Below are 21746 nucleotides of genomic sequence, written 5' to 3' on the forward strand. Positions count from 1 at the left end.
TCCCACTAGGCCTTTCCTACTCAACAGAAAAGCGGGAATATGTCTTATTTATCCCTCAGTCCAGAAGGTGTTTAGCACCCGAGCATACTTGACACCAAAGACTATTTACATAAATCACATCTATTCTTAGCAACCCCAGGATAAATCTGGGATGACTCCACTGAAGCCAGTGCTGTTTTTTCAATTCGAACCGTGTAACTGAGAGTTGGATTTGGCACAAAGCACTAATTTCTCACCAAGGAGGGTACATTACAGCAGAAGGCATCAGACATTCAGTGAAGACCAGAACTACAGAGGACCTTTGATGGATTGTGTTGCTGTAGATGGCCCTCCTCCCTTGCCTGGATGTATGACACATGCTGTGACTGCATAGATTTGATTCTGTAAGTGCATCATGGCAAACACTTCCATACTCCCAGGACCATGCAGATGTTTTTCTCATGGGATGACTCATGTGACAAAGCAGCCATGTGGAAGCTGCACACCAGGACAAAATACATCAGGGTATTTAAGTCTTCACCCTGCAAGTGTATTGCCAGCAAGGCTCTCACAAGTGCTATGCTCTTTAGAAAGAGGACTAACTCTTGCTTTTTCCAGCCCTTTTCCTTCCTTAGGTCTTTCCACATTACTCCTTCTGACAAGTTTCACAGAGTAGAGCACCACTGGAAATATTCTTCACCAAACCATCTGAGATATGGCTGGCAAATGAAGACCAGTAGCCACCACCTACAAAGACTCCTAGCTGTGTATTTGTTCAATTGAAGCGTTTGCTTTTCTTTTAAGGGCTTTTCTTTACATTTATTTTAACATTCATCCTGGGTCAAATGCTTTTCATCCTGTGACTTAAAGCAGTAGAAGAAGGAAGCCTATGTAGTTAGGGTGCTGGGATGGGACTTGCCAGATGGACCTTAGTCATTCCCCACAGATACAAAATTCCCCTGGACAAGGGGAAGGGTAGGTGTGAAATAATGCAGACAGCCTAATTTTAGGTATTTACTCCAACTGCCTGGCTCAGGTCTGTGGACAGAGGAAGACAACTCAGGAGGGTGGATCACAGCAGACACCTAACCAAGGGTCTGTACTGGTCCCAGCAGAACTTTCTCTCTCCATCCATTGCAGAGGGGAGTAAAGGGAGGGTAAGTTAGAATCACAGAATCATAGAATCATCCTGGTTGGAAGGGACCTTCAAGATCATCAAGTCCAACCATAACCTAAATCCCCCAACCATAACATACTCTACCCACTCAGTGCTTAAATCATGTCCCTAAGCACCACATCTATATTTTTTTTCAACACTTCCAGGGATGGTGACTCCACCACCTCCCTGGGCAGCCTGTTCCATCATCCAACAACTCTCAGATGGGCCAGACCCACCTGAAGATGGGTCTCTAGAGCTGGGAGGCTTGTATGTTCATATTCTTTACTTTCAGCCTGTATCTTTGATCCTCCTTTTAAAATGGGGAGAAGGCTTCCAGTCATCTGACCAGCCTCCTCAGAGCATGAGGTTTTTGAAATGGAGATCAGGTTCTCCTACATGTGTGTGCAGTACAATCCAGCACAGTCCATCACAGAGAGCAGGGGCCTTGAACCACTACCATAAAACAACCAAAGCTAACATGAGTGTGGGGCTCCTTCCTCTCTGTGGGATCAGGAATCACGAGGGGCTTTGCACAAGCCCTGGCTGTAGGATTTGGTCCCCCTGTGGGTAGGTACACCCGTGCACACACCCGTGCACTCATCCACCTCTTGTGACACCAAATGTCACAGGGAATGGCTTATTGCAGGGTGCAATACAGTAATGGGGGAAAGCAAGAGTTAAGTGCAGCACATTTGCTAGCAGACACGACTGAGAATATTGACTCTTCTTCACATCCACCAGGCACATTTATCACCCTGTGCTGCAGGAGGGGAGATGACTGGGAGGTGGGGACATGCCAGTTAACCTCAGGCACTGGTCCAAGCACCACAAGAGATCTGAGGTATGCACGAGGGTGGAAATGCCATTACATGTTTTAAATAATTAAACACTACATGTTTGGAAGCTCATGCCTTCCTATTACATTTTAAATAATTAATCTGTATTTACATCTATTGAGCTTCATGGAGCTGTACACATAACAAATTTGAGTCAAGTTGCAGAAGAGAGATTTTTTCCTGTCTTGACAGTATTACAAATGTTTTGTTGTTGTTGTTGTATACAGTAAATTCAGCTATCAGGGATCAGTCAAAAAACAAATCCAAGCTAGATGCTGTACATCACAGGCACATGTGTAAGGGGTTTTCTATCAAATTACTCCCAAGTAATCAAAACATGAAGAGAAATTGTAAATCCTCAGAGGAAAAAAAAAAAAGTGCTTCTAACATCTTAGAACAGTAAAAAGTGATTCAAGTTGGAAAAGAGTAAACCAAGAAAACTGCATGTATTGTTCCTATTGAACATATTCATGATGCTCAAGCTAATGCTGTCAATTCCACGTAACCTGTAGAACAGTTTGATTAAAAAACCCTACAAATTCCTGCAACTGAAAATACTCATCTCAAAGCCCAGAATAACAGATGCAACAGAGTAACAGAATCTAGCACAGGAAAAAAACCTATCTAAGAGTACTTCTCTTCCTACAACACGTTATATCCCTCTATTTGTTTCTGGTTCAAGCTGAACAAGCTGTTAAATACCCAGCAGGTTTCATCTAAGTGGAACTACATATGATTCACCAAAATGAACAACCAATACTGTTCAAACCCCTCAGGACAATAAAGCACTGACATGCTCCTGAAACCATAGCTCTGCCCTGGGAACTGAATTTGTAGCAATGGCATCAGGACGACATGTTTATTGTACATGTGATTTCCAGCTCCAGTGAGTTTCTGTTCACCAGGAAGCAGATATATACGCATTCTCTTCTGCAATTCTTGCTGGCATTCCTACAAATCCAGTCCTAAGGTCCAACTAAGTTATTTTCTTTTCAAACAGCATTGCTACCAAACAGTTCCTTCAATTATAGTAAGTGGAGCAAAGCTGCCTTCAAACTGAGATCTCAGTTACACCTGCACAGTTGTTCTGGAAGTTAATGAGATTGCACAGGGGTAAATACGGACTTAATGTGCTCTTCAGAGGCCTCATAATGGCAGAAGACAGAGAAGAAAGAAACCAACTTGACTTTCAGATCCCAGGCTGGCTTTGCAAGGAAGGGAGAAGAAGCATCTGTAGCTGTAGGGGAAGCAGTCGTGTGTTAGAGATCAGGGAGAGCCAGTGTCACCCTGCACGGGAAGGGTTCGCTTAAAATAAGTCTTGTAATGTTCTTATTTTCTAATTGTTATTAAAAAAAAAACAACAACCCCAAAGCAGGGATACCTAAATCAAGGGCAGGCATTGGATCCAATAATGACAACTCTCCTGTGTGCTCCCTTGACCCGAGCAGCTCTAATTCAGAGTCCTGAGGACGGGAGCGGCACGTTTCTGAAGAGCAGAAGACAAACAGAAGAAGGGACCCACAAGGTCAGGTTGCAGCGAAAGCCAGGCTTGCAGGCCAGGCACGGAGATCAAGGACTGACTAACTCAAAGCACAGGAAGAATCAACGTTTCAGATGGCAGCTGCTTCAAGGATGACAGGCCCTCCTGCTTCTGGTGTCCAGGTAATAATCAGAGCAGCGGCCGCGCGAGGCTCCTGGCGGCGACAGCTGAACGGGCAGCCCTCAATTTGGCTTCAGTTTGGGGGGTTTTGTTTCCTTTTCAGACAAAGCCAGCAGCGCCAATCATTCATACTGCAAGGCTGTTTTAAGGATCAAAAACCCCATCTTGCTTAACAAAAAGATGAGCAAGATTCAAAGCAGAAAATTATATGGGAGCTTCACATGCAGTAGGTGGAGAGGCAGGGTTGTGTGGCTTTCTATCAGAAGTATTTGTTAAGAGATTGGTGCTAATGACAGCTTCTTAAAAATGTCATGTCTGTGTCCTCAGTATTCATGTTTTCACATCAATCCTGGTTTTGGCATATTACTTTATTGTGGAGACATGTTCTGTGTACTGGATGGCTTATGCAAATTAACCAAATGTCCTGTAAATTAGTCTTGAAATGCCCGGGATAATGAGCTGCCTGCATGGTGCACAGTATTCAAAAAAGGACTCTTTACAGGTTGGAAGAGTGGTTGAACATTATGAATGTGCCCAGGTTGCACAGCAAGGTGGGATGCTCCACCAGCGTTGTGCTCCTCACCCCGAAATGCAAGGCTGCCTGACTAGAAATGCTAGGAGATACCTAAAAATTGAAAACCCCAGGAATTATCTGGTCAGCAGACAATGTGCCCCTAGCTACGAAAGCCCAAGCCTGGAGATCTTCTCAGCTGACTTGGCCAACACATTTGAACTGGTTGCAGTTTGGGTTTTCTTCCCTGCATAATTAGGATTTTCAGTGAAGGCCTTTTGAGATGTTATGTATGTGAACAGTGCAATGATTTATTTTGGAGATGTATATCACAGAATCATAGAACGGTTTTTGGCTTGGAAGGGACCTTGAAGATCCACATCAAAAACTGTACCTCCCATGGCTTCCTTACCTGAGATGGAGAGAATGCTTCAAAACTACACTCCCTGTTGTGTTTTGAAACCAAATGTTTCATGCCACTTTCTTGTGAAGTATAGATTTAAGAGCAAGCTTTCTGTACAAAGAGCTGGTTCTCTGCTCCTCACTCATGTGGCTGTGAGGTCTGAGGCACGTGAGGTAAACGACAATAAACCAGATGACAAACCAAAAATACACCACTTGATTTTGTCTGCTTAATTGGCATTCCACCTCTAATCATTACACCCATACTGAATTTGTGTGTGGACACCTTCCTTTGCAACATCCCAATAATTAAATGACATTAGGTTCAGAAGCAGGTATGGGAGAGAGAAAGGGCTGTTACCATTACTTGGCAACAAGGACGGGCTCAAGGATGCCTTTACCTCTTATTTCCTTATTGCCATAGAACTAAAGTGGGGAGGGAAAGGGAAAGAGGATGGACAACAGAGATGGAAACTGGAATGGGTTTTACAAGCCCCACGTTTTGTGGCAGGCCCTCAAAGGAAGCCATTTCATCTCTTTGTCCTGCAATAACCAGGAGCACCCTGCCTTGGAAACTTCTCTCTTCCTTTTCACAGGCAGCATAGGAAGCTCATCAAGGCACACAAGACTGCTATGCAAATGGTAATAAAGCTGAGCCTCTGTTCTCAGTGTTATTAGGATCTGGTGAGTGGCTGGGCCAGCTGCTTGGAGCCTGAGCTTTGTGCTGACCAGGGCTACTCTGGTTCGGTGGTGTTTTTATCCCAGCTGACAATCCTGCAGACAAAAGGGATGAGGTAAAGGCAAAGCAAGCAGGAGGAATTCATCTCTGCAATTCCACAAAAGCTTCAGAAGTGCAATTATGCTCATTTTCTGAATGGGGAGAAGAGACAAAGGGAGAGAAAGTGACTTGGCCAGGGTCACAGGGAATATCTGTAACAGAGCTGAGGAGCGAACAGATGCCTCATTAAGGGACTGGTCTAATACCAGGCATCAAAGCAAACTTCCTTATAGGAAACTGAGGGCTTGTGTTCAGAGTCACAAGCCACCCAGTTTGGTCACACTGAGAAATCAAGCTGAGAGCAGCAGCAGGTAACTGACAGCTTTTTAGATGGTAAAAATCACATTTAGTAACATCTGGGCCTTACCACAGCTAGGGAAAGGCACTTTCTAGAGCCTAACAACTCCCAGGAGCCAGACTCTGGGAAAACAAGTGGGGGCATAAAAAGTAAGTGATTTATCATGGACCTGGGGACAAAGACAGTTAAACCGAGAGAAAGAAAAGATAGTAATGGAGGAAGGGAGATATTCAGAAGGGGAAGAGAGACCTAAGGAAAAAAGATGCAAGAAGCAGAAACCCAAAAGCAAAGGACAAAAAATAACTTAAAACGGAAGAACAGCGGGTATACTTAGATGAAAACAGCTCAGCTGGAGTGCCACAGGGATGATCCCTGCTTCACTGCAAGCTTCTCCATCAACACACACCAGCTTGTGTGAATCCTGGACAGAGGAGTGTGTTAGTGCTGGGGACAGTCCCCAGAGGAGACAGGTCCTGCAGAAGGGGACCAAGGCAGGTGAGGGGCAGCCGTGGCCGCCCCGCTGCGCTCCCCTCCCTCCCTGCTTGGCGTCTGCAGCGTGTGTAACGTTAGCAGCAGCTGTTTCAATAATGCTTTAAACCTTCCTGCCCTCCTTTTCAGAGCTCCAACATGTAGATTCAAATCCCTGGACATTCACAAGCAATTATTTTCTAATGATGCCAGAAGCAAGGCTTCCAGTCTTATAGCTTCAAAAAACCTTGCCTAGTCGTGCTCTGCTGTTGACCTTTTCAAGACCTAAATATCTATGAGATACCTAAATAAGATAATTGGCTAAGCATAATGCTGCTGGAAGCTGGAGGTCTTTTAGCAGAGGTGACACAGAGCATCTCTAAGCAGAAGAAAAACTGCAGGAACTCCATCCTTGCTGGTTTGCCCCCTGGGTTCAAAAGCTTCTCTGATGCTCACTCCTCTCCTGATTTTCTGTGATTTTATCCATGTGCCTCCCAGAGTTGTTCCACAGTTGATGTGCTCAGCTGTACAAACTGTGCCAAGTGAGCTTACCAGAATGGCAATGTTGTACAGAAGATGGTACTTTTTTCTAAGGGCAGTCCCAAATTCTTATTTTCCACTGCTGCACGAGGAAATCCCATCACACCATACAAGATACAAATGTGTTGTGGCCTTGCAGATAAGCTGGATAGGCAGACAACCCAGCATTGTGACTCCACATCACCACCAGGGTGGAGGGAAAAGGAGTGGCACTGATGGCTTCTGCACAACAAGCAAACAAGCACACAGACAGTGTTTGCTCATTTCAGTCTGCAAAGCTGACCTGTTCAAATACAAGTATGTTTTTTACAGCCAAACGTTAGTGGCAGCAGCCCCGTGGCATCTCTCACGATTTGCACCTTTGCTAAAAACAGTCACGTTGTCTGGATTTTTTCAGATGCCACATCTGCAGGTAGTTGTCACTCCCTTCACTCTATCTCTACATCCACCTTCTCATCCACCCTCCAGGGTCTATCGTGCTCAGGAAGACACTGACCATGCAAGGTTTGCGTGGTCTTACCAACACCTGAAATAACTTCCCTGTCCTCACCAAAAGCCTGTGCCCTTTTCTCCTCCTCTCACTTGCTCTCTTTCTCTATCATGCTCACCAGGCACAGCCTCAAGATGCCCCCAACACCTTCACTGAAAAGTGAGGTTGTCTGAAGGGAACACCCACTGTTGACACTGCAGAGTGGTTCCTCTCAAACCAGATCGTGACACTAACTGCTTCCCCATTTACAGAAGAGTGATTTTCTCTGCCCCCCTGCCCGCAGCAGGTTACAAATGTCCTTTAGCATCGAAGCACCAGCTGGAGGAACTAGGAGATCTTTTCCTTTTGTAGTTTTTCACTGCACATATTCTCAGATGAAGCACTGAACTCACGTTCAGGGTGACCTGCTCCCCGTCAGGCTCCTCCCAGAGCTCACCTGGGCACTGTGGTTACAGCTACAAAAAGGAGCAGATCCCACCCAGGAAACAAAGCAGCAGCGAGAAAACACACCACGTGAAATCCAAACCCTTCTGATTCTCTCTCAGTGCCACAATCCTGCAACTCATCCCCCTGGCACAGACACCTGCACTCAGCCGGGTGGATCCTGGTGCAGGGCCAGGGCTCTGCACACCAGGAATGCAGCACCTCCACAACACTCCTGCTGTGCCCCTCTGACATCCAAAAAGTGGCTCTGAAAATAAAAGGCAGAGTCCTCAGGCCATGCAGGACTTTGCTAGCCCAGCACCCCCAACCAGCCAGCAGAGACCATCAGCTGCAGCCCCACCAGCCTACAAAGATTCAGCAAGCCACCTGCAACGCACCTGCACCAGTGGCAATCCTCAGTGCTCCACAGCAGAGCTGCTTTCTCTGCTGTGCTAATCAGATCTGCTTTCAGTAGGTTTTACTAACATCACAGAGGGGAAACTGGGCCAAATTTGTCTGCATTGATGGCTCCTCCCAGTTCTCCCACTGACTCGGCTGAGCTGGAGGCAACCGGTGGTGGGATTGGAGTAAATCCCAGGGAGGTAAGCACAGACTTTCCAGGTATGGAAGGAAAGCACTGCAGCTCATCCAAGCAGGCTGCTGCAGTCTGGTCAGTCCCCACCTCCTGGTTGAGTGCAGAGTTGGACACAGAGAGACAGCAGCTCAGGGACATCAAAGGGACACATCTCACCAGAGTGGCATTGAAGAGAAAAGCCCTCTGCTCCTGGACAGAAAGAAGCCACCACTTCTATCACTGCTGCTGTGTGGTGAGTTAGGGCAGCTGAGTTTTCAGCAAGGCCCCCAAGGAAGGATTTTGGTAACCAATGCAGACAAATATCTCCATTTACCCAGGGAATATGTCAGCAGCCAAGCCCTCTGGTTATATCCTTTCACTGACCGCAGCGATCCCGAGCTAATCTGGTTTGAACTTTGGACAGCTTGCACTCTTTGGGCCTCGGCCATGCCTTGCTGATGGGGAGACTTTCAGCTCTAGTTTGTGCTGGAGGGAAAAGGGACTCAAAGCCAGCCTGCTGGACTGTGCAACCACGTCAGCTACAGCCCCTCATTAAAAGAACATGGCATGGTCAGGAAGAAGGATGACAGCAGGGAGCCCTGTGGCAATGCACTGAGCACACCCGAGGGGAAGAACAGCACTTGCTCAACACAGCCCCCTGCAACCTCTTGGGAAGGAAGAAATGGGATCTATGGAAGAGAAGACTGGACCCATTTTCCAGGCCCTGCACAATCCCTGTGCAAGCAGGGGTGCGTGTGCTCCTGCTGAGGACACCGTTCCCTCCCAGGCACATGGTCTGGCAGAGGCACCAGGTGCTGTTAGGTGTGTGCACACCCGGGAGCCTCACCTGCCTGCCTTCCTCATGGCCCTCCCTGCTTCCAGTTTGAAGAAGAGACTGGAACCTGAAGGATCTGGCAGGTATGGTCCCAGAGACGTATTAAGCACAATGTCCTACCACTATCCTCCGATGTTACATGAACATTACATGTTTGGGCTGGATTCTCCCCCACTCTGAGACTCACTCTGGCAGCAGAAAGGGGCTATGGGAGTAAATGACATGCTCACCACCTTTGAGACTTTGTTCTATTGCCAGAGCAATGCAAAGGCCCCCTCATTTGAGCCAGAATCTGGCCTTTCTTTTAATATCTTTAACAAACAAAGCTGCTGTTTGAATCCCAAAGACAGAGAGAGGCTCAGTAACAGCACCAAGCACTTCTTCCCTTGGCCATTGGGAACCCATGTTGTTAGAAAGCAGAGTCACATCAGGTGTGGTAGCTTCCTAACACCCCCCCCCCAAAAAAAAAATATCTCAGAAAATTACTGTTTTCCATCTTGACTAAGGAAAAATTAGTTTCAGTGGTACGTGCAGCAACGTTCATTCAGGACTGGCCACAGGTGGTCGATTACTTTTCTGGCTGTCTAGAAGAAGAATGTTTATTCCTCATAATAAAAAATATTAGTACAACACAGGGTTTATTGCCCAATTAGGCAAGTGACACGCAAAGAGTTACAGCCTCTTGCAGAGTATCCAGCTAGAAACAATTTTTTGCAGCTAGAAATGCATTTTTGGAGCTTAATGAAATACCACCCTCCTCCCAATCAGGCACACAGAAACTACACAATTTAAGAGGTAACTGACAGGTATTTTAGGACCCATATATAACTAGTCTGTACAACCAAATATTGTATTGTATATTAAAGCTTTAGACTATAATTTTGTTCCTTTATCTGTTTCAAACATTTGTAATTGATCACTTAAGCACTGATTAAAAAAAAAGAGAGAGTAAGCATAGAACTGAATTTCAGTCTGGAGCATAAACAAAGCTGTGCTTGAGCAGAATTTGAGAACATTGGACACACGCACACTTTGATCACTCACTGCTCTGCTTGCTTTAGTTACTATGCATTGCCTGGGCAGTCAAATTGTTTTCAAATACCAAAAAAAGTAGACCTCAGAACCCATTTTCTCCTATTGTGTCAAATAATAATTCATAATAAACGAACCTCTGTGCAAACACTAATGGTGCTGTTGTCAGTTACTTGGACTATAACACAACATTAAATAATAGATATTGCTTTGCACTTCTAACTTTTTAATCTCAACCTCAAACTGCATTCAAAGTAATTAAATACCCCCTCTTCAAAGCTGGAGACCAGACATTTAACCATGAAGTTCAGATAACCAACTTCAAGCACACAAGCCTTCTCTCTGCTTGAACTGATTGGCTCTACACACAAGCTCTATGTTAGACACATGCAGAAATAAGCAGTTAACTGGTGACTGCAGCTATTGTAAGTGTAGGTGTCATATGGAAGGCATTTATCTAGTTAATGAACAGATATAAGCACATCTAAAGGTGACTTTATCCTAAATCAGCACCTAATTATTGTGACTAAATCACACTCCAGAAGTGCTTTCCTCCCTCTTTTCCTAGGTCTGTGGAACCTAGAGAGAGAGGTCAGCACAGATGTCAAATACTGAGATGCTGCAGCTCAGGGATGTGAACCAAACCATGTCCTAAATCAAAGGAACTGGGAAGAACTGTGACAGAGTGAAATATGGACCCATCTGAACCGTGGACTGAAACATCCTTTGCTTCACTGTGAGTGCAACAGAAATGTCTGACCCCCCAGATCCCACAGGAGTCTTCTCCTGAGGGATACCAAGCAGAAGGAAATATGCATGGTCCTTAAAAAGAGAAGCAACCTCCAGCACGATGAAGGTTTGACTGAAGTTGCCAGTGCTAGTTTGGTGCAAAAGACAGAAATAATTCAGATTGCTACAAGCAAAGTGGCCTGGGCTCACAAAGAGCTGCTGTGCTCAAGATGCTGCCACACAGCGATCTGCATCTACACCCACCTGGAAGGCCCCAGTCTGCAAAGGAAAGCATGAACAGGAAAGCTCTGTGCAGGGAAACAGACACTAGTTCCCAGAGAGAGACAACAGCACATCAAAATCACACTGTGCAAGGCAGTATTTATAGAAATGCTGACAGACATCATGGCTGCTTGACTTATGGAGCCACCAGAAGCCCACTTGCACGGAGCGCTTTTGGAGCCTTTCCTTGACTAGATCACCAATTCGGAATCTGTCAGACTTCATGATGCAGATTAAAAGTCTCTCCTCGCTTTCATTGCATTAATAAGGCAGCACAGTGACTGCATCCCCTCAGACAACCAAAGCCTTTCTGCCACTACATAGTAAACTTTGTTCTTTCTGGCGTTGAAAAGAAACAAAAGCCCAACGCGGCAGCAACGCGGCTGGGTTGCTATGCAAAGCCTGAGAGCCACTGCATAGGGATCAGCTCCAGAGTTTGGCTTGATTTCAACCAAGCCAGGCAAATCACACCTAGATGTGCCCTGACATGGCTCTCCTGCTTGCCTGTTTCCTCTCACCTAGAGGTGAAGAGTCTGCTCAGCCCAGGGATCCCCACAACCTTGTGTGATCCCTTCCAGCTCGATGCCTGGTGCTGTTAAAATACTCAGCACCAACAGGCAGATTTATTATGAATGCTGCTGGGGATCTTTTTTCTCTCTCATTGACGAGATGTGACTCAAAAAGTTAATGGTAATTGCTCTCATCTTCATTTAGCAATGAGAGAGAGAGAGAAATGGGAGCAATTTGCAGATCTGGGAACAGGTCATTACAGGTGTGTTATATTAGTGTATTCATGAGCCCCCTGGGACAGCCATGCTGAGATATCCAATAACTTTCTTAATGTGTAATTACACACCATTGGACTATAATTGATTAATTGAAAAGAGAATGTAGGCAGATGCTAGGCCAAGGCTGCTGCTGCTCATTAAATGAATATGTCCTTGCTTCTTTTTAATAAGTTAAGTGAACTACTCAAAAGCAATTAAGTGAGAACTGAAATTCATTAAATTTTAAGTAAGTATTGGTATTAATTTCTATAATAAAATGCAGGGTTTATATTTGGGGGTGTTTTTTCCCCATCCCAAAAGCAGTATAATACATATCACTGCTGAGATGTAAAAATGGTGCCTGCTACAGACAGAGAGCAGTGAGGTTTGTGCTCCTTGCAGTCTAATTCTTTTCAGTGTGCCTTCAGATACCTGGATGTTAATCTGCCTCCTTGGGAGGTCATTTCTGGAGGCCCTGCACAGTCCTAGGGATTCCCAAAGAGAGGAGGCTACACAATCAATATCCCAGGGCATCCCCAAACCTCCCTGCAGTCCAGTTAAATGGTGACCAGGCTCTTTTCGACCCTCCTTCCCACAGACTGGATCTTAACTCCAAGAAATGAAAAGAGCATGAGCTCCTGATTTTCCAAATCCCATTCTTAAAGCTGCATGTTGGCTCTTAAAAGGATCAAAGCCTTCAAACTTTTCCTTTTTAATGGGGAGGACAATGCATGCAGCAAGATAAGGCATAAGCCAACTGTATCTCCACAGTTTCACAGACTCACAGAGTGGTGGGGTTGGAAGGGAGCTCTGGAGATCACCCAGTCCAACCCCTGCCAGAGCAGGATCCCCTAGAGCAGATCCCACAGGAACACATCCAGGTGGGGCTGGAATGTCTCCAGGGATGGAGACTCCACAGCCTCCCTGGGCAGCCTGTCCCAGGGCTCTGGGACCCTCAGAGTCAAGAAGTGTTTTCCCATCTCCACGTTCAACCTCCTGTGCTCCAGTTTGTGCCCATTGCCCCTTGTCCTGTCCCTGGACACCCCTGAGCAGAGTCTGGCCCATCCTCCTGACACCCCCTGCAGATATTGACCAGCACTGATCAGATCCCCCCTCAGCCTCCTTTTCTCCAGCTGAGCAGCCCCAGCTCTCCCAGCCTTTCCTCCCAGGCAGATGCTCCAGCCCCTTCAGCACCTCAGTGCCCTGTGCTGGACTCTCTCCAGTAGTTCTTGTCCTTCTGGAACTGGGGAGCCCAGACCTGCCCCCAGAGCTGCAGGGGAGGCCTCCCCAGGGCAGGAGAACCTCCTTCACAGAAAGTCACACAGATCTACAGAAGCACCTTTTCAGACCTGACAAAACTCATCCTCATTCACACCCTGTATGAGTGAGAACCAGGGTCAGAAGTGTAGAAGGACCTGAGCACCAGGGCACTAAAGCCAGTTTTCTGTCCAGACCCTGGTGCCCCAGGTAGGGCCGTGGTGAGACATGGAGCAAAGGAAGGATCCTGCCAAGAAGCTGCCAGGATGCCCCACATCATACTGCCCCCAGGCCCTCCTGAACCATCTGCATCTCCTGCATAGACCCCAAGAAGAAAACACTTATAGCTCTGGGTAATGACTTTGGACATTTCACTTCCAATTGATGTGGAAGGAAATCCAGTGACTTTGGTTTCACCACACTTCACTTCCTTTGGAACAAGGCATATCTTTATTCTTTAACGTTCCACAAAACCTGTCTGAATTTTATTTAAATGGGTTATGAATGCCAGTTTCATAAAGCAAAGCCACGATCCACAACTGGTTTTCTTTCCAAGGGACGCAAACCTGCTTTTTTTATTATTTTCTTTTTCAGTTTTATAGAGGTTTGAGTGGGCAAATGGCTGACAAATTGTTTTAGGCTTTTTTACTTTAAAATCTACTGAAGCTGTTATTAAGAAGTAGCCTGATCAAAATGCATTTTCAGATAACACTTACTTATATTTTTACTTCTTTAAATTCCTGGTCAATAAAAAGCCTGGCTTTTTTTTAAATCATTTTTGAAAGAGCTGTTTTTTTCAATGAGAATATGTTTAATATGAAAATGATTACTTTAGTAAACACATCAAGTGAGGAAAGCAAAAAGCAAAACCAGAGTGATACAACAGAGCCTTGCACTGAGGAGAAACTAAGGTTGGAGAAATTATTCAAAGGTCACCAGTAATTGTGCGCTTATTAATAAAAAATTTAATGCTTGTTCTGGGAAGGAAGATGACAGAATTTGAGCTGTAATGGGATTTTAATTATTTTCCCTTTTAACAAATGCATTTTGCTTCCCTTTGGTAATAATAATAATAATAACAAGGGTGATGTTAAAAATCAGACAACATGCCTCCTTCTGAGGAAAGGCAGGCTTGTGCTCACCAGGTGTCAAGTGGCACATCCTCAAATAATGTTCCTGTATTGGTGTGAAGGAAAATGCTCAGCTAGAGACACTGGGGCAAAGCTGCTTGCTATTGATAGTGGATCCAAGGTGAGTGCTGCAGGAAAGGGGATCTGACTTGCTGTTGGCTCTGGGAGGCCAAACACCTGCCCTTGGTAGCCATGGTCTTTCCCAAACCTGCTTCGTTCCCACTCTACATCTTCCAGTGGCACCCACCCCTCTCTCTGTCCCACCTTTTCTTCCATGTCTTTAGCTCCCTGAATTGCTTTCCTTAATTTGCTTCACTGGACCAAAAAGGTGGAGATTACGTAGTTACTGGAGCTACCAGACTGGTTGTGTGGAAGGCACATCCCTGGCCATGGGAGAGCTTTGTTCCTTTTATCCCCATCTCCTTCCCTTCCTTCTCCCGGCTCCCCATGCTCCTGGGGATTTTATCCTATGTATTTTATGTGTCACTGGGAAGTGGCAGAGACTTACTCTTCCTTGCTGCTCTCAGAGGTGAGTGGCACTCCCCTGCCCACCTCTGAGGAGCTGTGGGGAATCCCTCACTCTCCTTAATGCTGTAGGTCATGCTCACTCTCTAACCTCGAGTCCAAAAGGAGGTAGGTTTGCGTCTGGCTTCCAGTAGAGCTGCTGTCTCAGACTGCTATGACAGGTCTGTATTTTCCACAAGTTCTTACAGCTGGTCTCTGATTTCAGCCTTCAGCTTAACTATTACTAATAAAGATCACATTTTCTACACTTCAAGTTAGCTGTTGCTAAAGCATTTTTTTGGTCAGAGAGGGGGAAGATGTCTCAAAGAAGCTGCTTTTCTTGTCTTGTCTACAGAACACAGGGTGTCTTCACAGCCTGCTAAAAGTTAACAGGAAGGTTTCTATTGATTTCACTGGGCTTTGGGTCAGAGGTTGTGGAGTCCTACACATGGTCTGGAGTCAAGAGAAAAAGCATATTTCTTGAAAAGAATGGTGGTGCAGGATGGGGGAAAGGGAACAGAAGGCCTGAAAGATCAAGGAAGTCCCTCAAGCCCCCCTCCAGGAAGGTCTGCTGCAGCGCCAGGAATGTGACCCCAACCCCTCAGCTCCAGCCCTCGCCACCGCAACGCCAGCCCTTCACTTCCACTACCCAGGTAGCAAACCATGCAATTAAAAAAAGCAGGACAAGAAGGACACAGCCCGTGTGCCAGCCAGACAGTGGGATCATTTGTTCTCAAGCAGCAAGCAGATCTGTGCAGCCAGGCACAGAGCCCATCGCTTCCCTGGACAGCGTCCCGCGGGGCGCCTGGCAGGCTGCAGCTCTGGATCTGCTCCTGCATTATCCCCTGAGATGCCTATCAGGATGTCCCCTGGGTGCCTACCTGTGCAGGCAAGCAGCAGGCAGGGAGGGTCAGGGCTCCTCCCTCTCCCCAGGGCTGCAAATCTGCCCCTGGGCTGAGCTTTGCCTGTATTTCAGTGCCTGTGGACTGCGATAACCGTTAGGAACGTGCCTGGAGGTGAGCACCCCCTCGCCCTTCCTCCAGCCTGCCAGCAATTAGGGACCAAAAAAACCTTCCCAATCATTTTGCCTGGTTTGAAAAGAAACAGAATGCAAGCTTCTTGGTTTTTTATATATTTTTTTTTTTTTTTTTTGGTGGGGTTTTGAGGAAGCTTTTTAAAAGACACTCTGCTATAATTCATGAACAATTTCGTTTTTGGAAATGAAACGTCACGGGCGATTAGGCTACAATATGACCTGAGCCCCACTGCTATTTCAGTCACAAGAAAGGTTGAATTTCATGTGGCCAAGATTACTGAGGTTTTAAGAACATCAGTTTTGATTCACTGCTACAATTGCTGCCCTCAATAGTTTTTGTTCCAGAGCCATAGCTGCCATTCTGTGCCTGATCCAAACTCCCTGGAACGGCCATTGGCTCCAACCACTGCCCACACCGTGGGGCAGCTAATGGAGAAGTACTGGTTGCTCTCAGACTGCAGTGGAAAACTGAGCAAGAAACTGATGAAACCCATGGGTAAACCACCAAAAAATAGCACCAGCAGTGAGATGAGGCAAACCTCAAGGGATGTTGAAGCAGTGGTGGGCACCACCATGGAGGTTTTACCTCTTGGTAGACTTAGTACCAGAAGCTCTACGACCTGGAGCTCCACAGGGTGTCACAGGTCTTGTCCTCCTCTCCCTTCTCACCTCCCCAGGGTGGCAAAATCACCTCCTGACTATGAGGTTGATACCCTAAAAGTGAGATGTGGCCCTATATGTCTCAGGGCTGCTTGGCAGCTCTCCCGCTCCCCCCAGCTTCCTGGCTAGAAGCACTGCTCATCCCGAAGCCTGGGCCAGGATGAAGGAAGTGCTCTCCCTCTCCCTCTGCCGGTTTGCACCTAACAGGGTGAAGGAAAAGCCAGGGAGAGCTACCAGGGGAAGAGCTTCTGCTTTCTCTCTCCCCTGTGCTAGGAATGAGGAGGCAGCAGAAGACACAAAAAGGGTGGAAAGGCAAAAGAGAGGATGAGCAAAGCTACCTCCCCCTAATTCAGTCCTCCTGTGAGGACACTGTGATCATAAAGGGACTGAGAGGTATTTTCTTTAAATGCTGAAGCACTAACAGGGAGGGGTTTTGCTTGACACTGGGGCACAGGAAACAGATCAGGAACTTTTAACCAATATGCCTATTGACATATAAATTGACTACAACTACAAAACCTACTGGCCTCATCCAGTCACAGTCTCAGTGCTTTTTAAAATCAGTCCTGTAGATAGGAACTCTTTCCCACATCCCAGTACTGTAACACTGAGGTTAACCTGCCTGCATCCTTGTTACCCTGTCTGGATGCCCCAGATGTTCCATGTCCCCCAACCCTGCCTCTACTGCTGGAACAGTAGAGCAAAGCAATGTGACTTCAAGCAAAGCACCAGCTGTAGCTCTGGCTCCTCTCAGCCTTGCAGCAGCCTCCCCAAAGGCCTTTTGCTTGTAGGAGAAACATTTTGCATTTCATGTTTCAGTTGTATTTTCAGAGCTTTCTCTGCCCCTTTTTGTTAGTGATTAAAGATAACTGGCTGGAGGTGAGTTTGCATTCAATCCAGTAACATACATGTTTTATTTTGTGTCTTTTACCTAACAGCTTCCAAGCACCAGGACTACCTTATAATTCACTGCACACTGGATTCACAGATTTATCTTCCCAGAGCAGAACTATTAGGAGCAGACTTTTTGATTACAAAGAGAAAAAGATCATTATTTTATTGTGGGAAACTGTGGATCACAGCTGGGTGTGGGGCTGGAAATGAAAATTTTTTTTCAGGGTGTTCATGTTTTGTTTGGTTATTTGTTTGCTTTAGATATAATCCCATAGCAGTGGGTGGTACTGGGATCATCTTCATAAACAAATGATCTGGAAAGCAACCTGGCATTTAATTTCCTTAACCCATCAAGCTGTCCTCTGCTCATCCAGCAGCATGCCAGTATGAAACCTTGACTTGATATTCTGGGTAACTGGAGAGGGGGAAGGACAAGCTGTTGGATTTTCTTTCCCACTTTTGTTAAAAAGCATCCAAGCATGGCTCTTCCTACCCTGACTAACCTGGGTAGGTGCCAGATGGATTTTTCCTTTCTCTAGGCAATGGCTCAGGAATTTCAGCTGGCTAGAGCCAGGGCTGATGGCTTTTCACTGGCCTTTTCACTCCAGCCTGCCCCTTCTCTGCAGTTAATCCCATCTCTCTCCCAGCATCCACTATTAGTTGGACTGGTTTCTTGACAATCAGCTTCCAGAGGACTACATACTGCCTTTTCCTTCTGGAAACAAAGAGATGTGCCTGAAATAAAAGCTTCCAGCCACTCGTGGATTAAGAAATTAAAATCCTGAGGCAGCGCCTACGGGAGAAGAGTGGCTGGCTGGCCAAGACTGCCTGCTGGCCTGGATCTTTAAAAATAAACTTGTTTTATGTAGTTCCCAGTATCTACCATTTACCATCTACTTAAGAAAACATGATTCTCAAAAATACTGAAGAGTTCACAAGGAAAATTTGATGTCCTCATTGACTAGAGCATCTCAACCACTTTGTTTTCTGTGCTGTACAACAAACAAGATGACACAACGGGTCTGGATGCAGGGTGGGAGATGAACCCCCCCAAGCTAATCCCATAACTGCACCTTGGCTTTCTATACCAACCCAAATCTTCAGTTGTCACTGCTTTTCTTAATGCACTGAACTACCACAAGCAATTCAGGGCTCTCTTTTGCCTAGATGATACCTTCCTCCTGTTTCCTATCCATCTCCCTCAAAAAAAAAACCCCACCAACCCCTCAGCAGAGCTGTACCCCACGACCCAAATTCTCTCCTCTTCTGGGCAGTAAACAATGAAGAAAGCAAACAATGTGGAATACTCTAGTTGCCAAGCTTCCAAATCTCCCTGGGTACTGAGGAGTTGAAGCTTGCTGTGTGTGCCTGGGACCTGGGCTGTTCGGGGGCAGGCAGAGCCCACAGCCCCTGCCTCTCACCCCGCAGCGCCCTCCCAGCGTCAGCAATTCCCAGACTCAGGAACCTGTGCTGGTTGGAACAAACCCCGCTGGAAAACAGCATCTGGACCCTAAAGCAAACACACAACTTTGGAGCCCAAGCCTCCAGCTTCACCTGACAGGCTGTTACAGTGCTCACTCTCAACTGCACTGACAAAACTCCAAGGATTTCCCAATTCCCAAAAGCATAAACAAGTTTCAGTTTCTCTTCCCTTTTAAAATAAAAATCTCAGCTTGCTGCTCAGCCAGCACCTGACTTGCACTGTTAAGACTCTGGGTAAGTTTTTACCATTGGGAAAAGCTTTTTTTAGAGGAAGCAGCTGTCCCCACTCTTTTCTTTCAGATTTTTTTTCCCCTCTCCCCTCCCAAGGAGATAATTCCTAGCACAAATATAGGAATACTGACCAGCCTTTAGGAGAAGGATGCTGTCTTAATGGCTGTTCCTTGTCAAATTCACTTTACTCTCAAGTACATTTTAACACAGCATTTTTTGCCCCAAAATAAAAATATTCCAGGAAAACCACCACCTCTCTATCAAACATGTAGCATCTTCAGCAATTAACACTAGTTCCCCCACCACCAAAGCCTAGGCTCAACATCAAATTCTCACTGAAAGCTCCTAAAATACATCTTTAAAAATAGCAGAGGTATATATTCGTTATTTGTCTGCTTTTTTTTACACATACAAATTGAGTACAGATCACATCCCTGCCAATTTTGTTTCTAAAAGCACAGGAAAAATAAAACTGTGACAAATTGCTTTTATTACTTCCTTAAACAAGAAATGAAACTTGTCCAAAAAAACCACATGAAAGGCTAAGTCGGATGACTTGAGGTTTTGCCAGTTACAGGAGTGATATAATGAAGCAAAACCTTAAACATTCAGGGTGTGCTTGATTTTTATAGCAGAAAAGGGGTTAATTGGTTCATTCCTTGCTTGCACTAAAAATAAGGCAGAATTTCAATCAAAATAATACATTACTTATTTTATATCATGTTGTCTCCCAACTCTAGTCCTGAAATCCTCCAACACCAAGAAGCCCTGTCGACTTTGGTGGCATTTTGGTGTGTTGTGATGATTCCCCAGGTCTGATTTGACCCATGGCTCAGTAATTAAGCATGGCCTTGAAGAAAGAGTTTCACTTATTTGGCACCAGGGCTGTGACTGCATCAGGGAGCTGCTTTTTGTGTTTGTCTGGTTTCTTCCCCTTGGGACGTAACGCTGCTGCCCCTGAAACCAACAGGAACCTTGCAAGGGGTTTGAGAGGAAGCACTATCAGGTCTTATGGGTCACATTGGTTTTGGACAGGGAGAGTTACACTGGGAAGTCAGTGACCCTTCTGAGTGACACCGGTGGCTCTAAAAAGCATTGTCATCACCTAACCAGGGGCTGGCTCAGCACAGGGGACACCAGGGGGGTAGAAGAGCCCATGGGCCCACGAGTGTAGGTGTGGAGAAGATGCTCTGTGCTCCAGTCAGTGCTGGGCATAGGGACTGGCCACCAGCCCTGGGCTACTGCCCTTCAGTCTGGGCTTCTCTGATCACCTGCCTGAGTCTGGGGGCTGGCTTGGACACTGGGCTAGGCTAGCTCATCAGCTCAGCTTCACTAGGTGTTGCACCCAGGACAGCAAACAGAGCACTTGGCCCTGCATCCTGCATGGGGGAGGCAGAGGTGGGTTTTAATGCAGAGCTTTAAACACACAGCTTGCTCCTCCACTGCCACCCACCTCTTCCCTAGCTCTAATGAGAACAGAAAACAGTGTTGTTTCAAAATGTAACCTCATGTTCTGACTTCACAAATATATTCCATTTTGCCAAAGGATACATTTTACTTCAGCAGGGCTAAGAAAGGTGAACAGGAGGGAGAGACCTACCAATTTATCTAGAACTCCCTTTTGGAAAGCCATGTGTGAATCTCTCCTAAATGTGTTACGATTCATTCTCTGCTTACTTCAGGCAAACAGCAAAACTCATCGTGGAGTGCTCGTTTTTGCAAGCTCATCAAGAACTTTAGGTCCCAACAGATTCATTTAACAGAAATATTACAGGCATTCCTGCTTGCTTTTAATCTTGCCTAGCTGCAAACGCTCAAATGAGCAGGGAATTAACCCTGATTTGGAATAGAGATCCTTCCACAGCTGATATCATCTCTCTTACAGCTTGTGAACACTCCAGGCTCCCTGTACGTGCTTTCCTGGCTTTTGCTCTTCCCTGGCAGGAGAGGAGAGGAGTGGAGAGGATGCTCCCACCTGCACGTAGCTAGGTAGGGAAGGAACAGGCAAACCCTCAAGGGAACACCATGTGTCAGCAGAACAAAAAGTGCCCCCACTGCCCAAAAACAAAGCAGAGCTAAAAGGTGGATGGGAGAGTGAGTTTTGGGGTGCCTCGGAGGGCAGGGGGAGGGTGGGGGGTGTTCCATCACCAACCACTTCCCTACGTGGCATTCCCTGATTTACAGTGCAAGACAAGGCAGTGTGACAAGGCCATTCACGTGCTGTCATCAAATATGTGAGATTTTTCAAGCAATTTGAGATCTTAAACTGTTCACGGATAGCAGAACTAGCATCAGAAGGCTAAACAGGAAATAATAAAAAACCCCTATCATATTTCATAAAGTATGCCATAATGAACAAAAAACCTTTAAAAAAAAATATGAAACTGTTTTCACTGTGCTAAAGTAACAATCTAGACTTGTTGTAAGTATATTATTCTTACAAGTAGTTCGCAGTTATTCTTGAAGGCAAGTCTTGGAGTTTCCTTAGCATAGTGCTGCTGGGGAAAATTTTCAGCATGTCCATCTTCATCTCTAGCCTGAAGGGAAATATAATGGCCTATTTAGGGACTTACAAATAATGGAAGGTAAAAAAAAAATTAAAATTAAAAAAAAATAGCTACAAGCATAACAGCTCAGATCATTCAAACAGACGGGAATCCCAAAATACAACATTACTTAAAAGTTTCTTTAAATATGCAGTACACCTTTTAGATATGAGAACTTGGGATGCTGTTTTCTTACATAACGTAGGTTGAACATGCAAATTCATTGCGGTGTAATAATTAGAA

At 45.8% G+C, this 21746-nt stretch overlaps 1 protein-coding gene across 2 annotated transcripts in view; it reads right to left on the reverse strand.

The window, feature by feature from the left end:
• Positions 1–21746, reverse strand: part of SOBP (sine oculis binding protein homolog) — a 120433-nt gene that overhangs the window by 32533 nt on the left and 66154 nt on the right. Inside the window, exon 5 of one of the 2 annotated variants that reach the window (XM_051613098.1) lies at positions 21399–21494. The exons of the other annotated variant lie outside the window; for it this stretch is intronic. Coding sequence (XP_051469058.1) covers positions 21399–21494 — 96 coding nt within the window. The remainder of the gene's footprint in view (positions 1–21398; positions 21495–21746) is intronic. 2 annotated transcript variants of the gene reach the window in all.

Source organism: Apus apus, chromosome 3, assembly GCF_020740795.1.
Source record: "Apus apus isolate bApuApu2 chromosome 3, bApuApu2.pri.cur, whole genome shotgun sequence".
Taxonomy (NCBI): Eukaryota; Metazoa; Chordata; class Aves; order Apodiformes; family Apodidae; genus Apus; species Apus apus.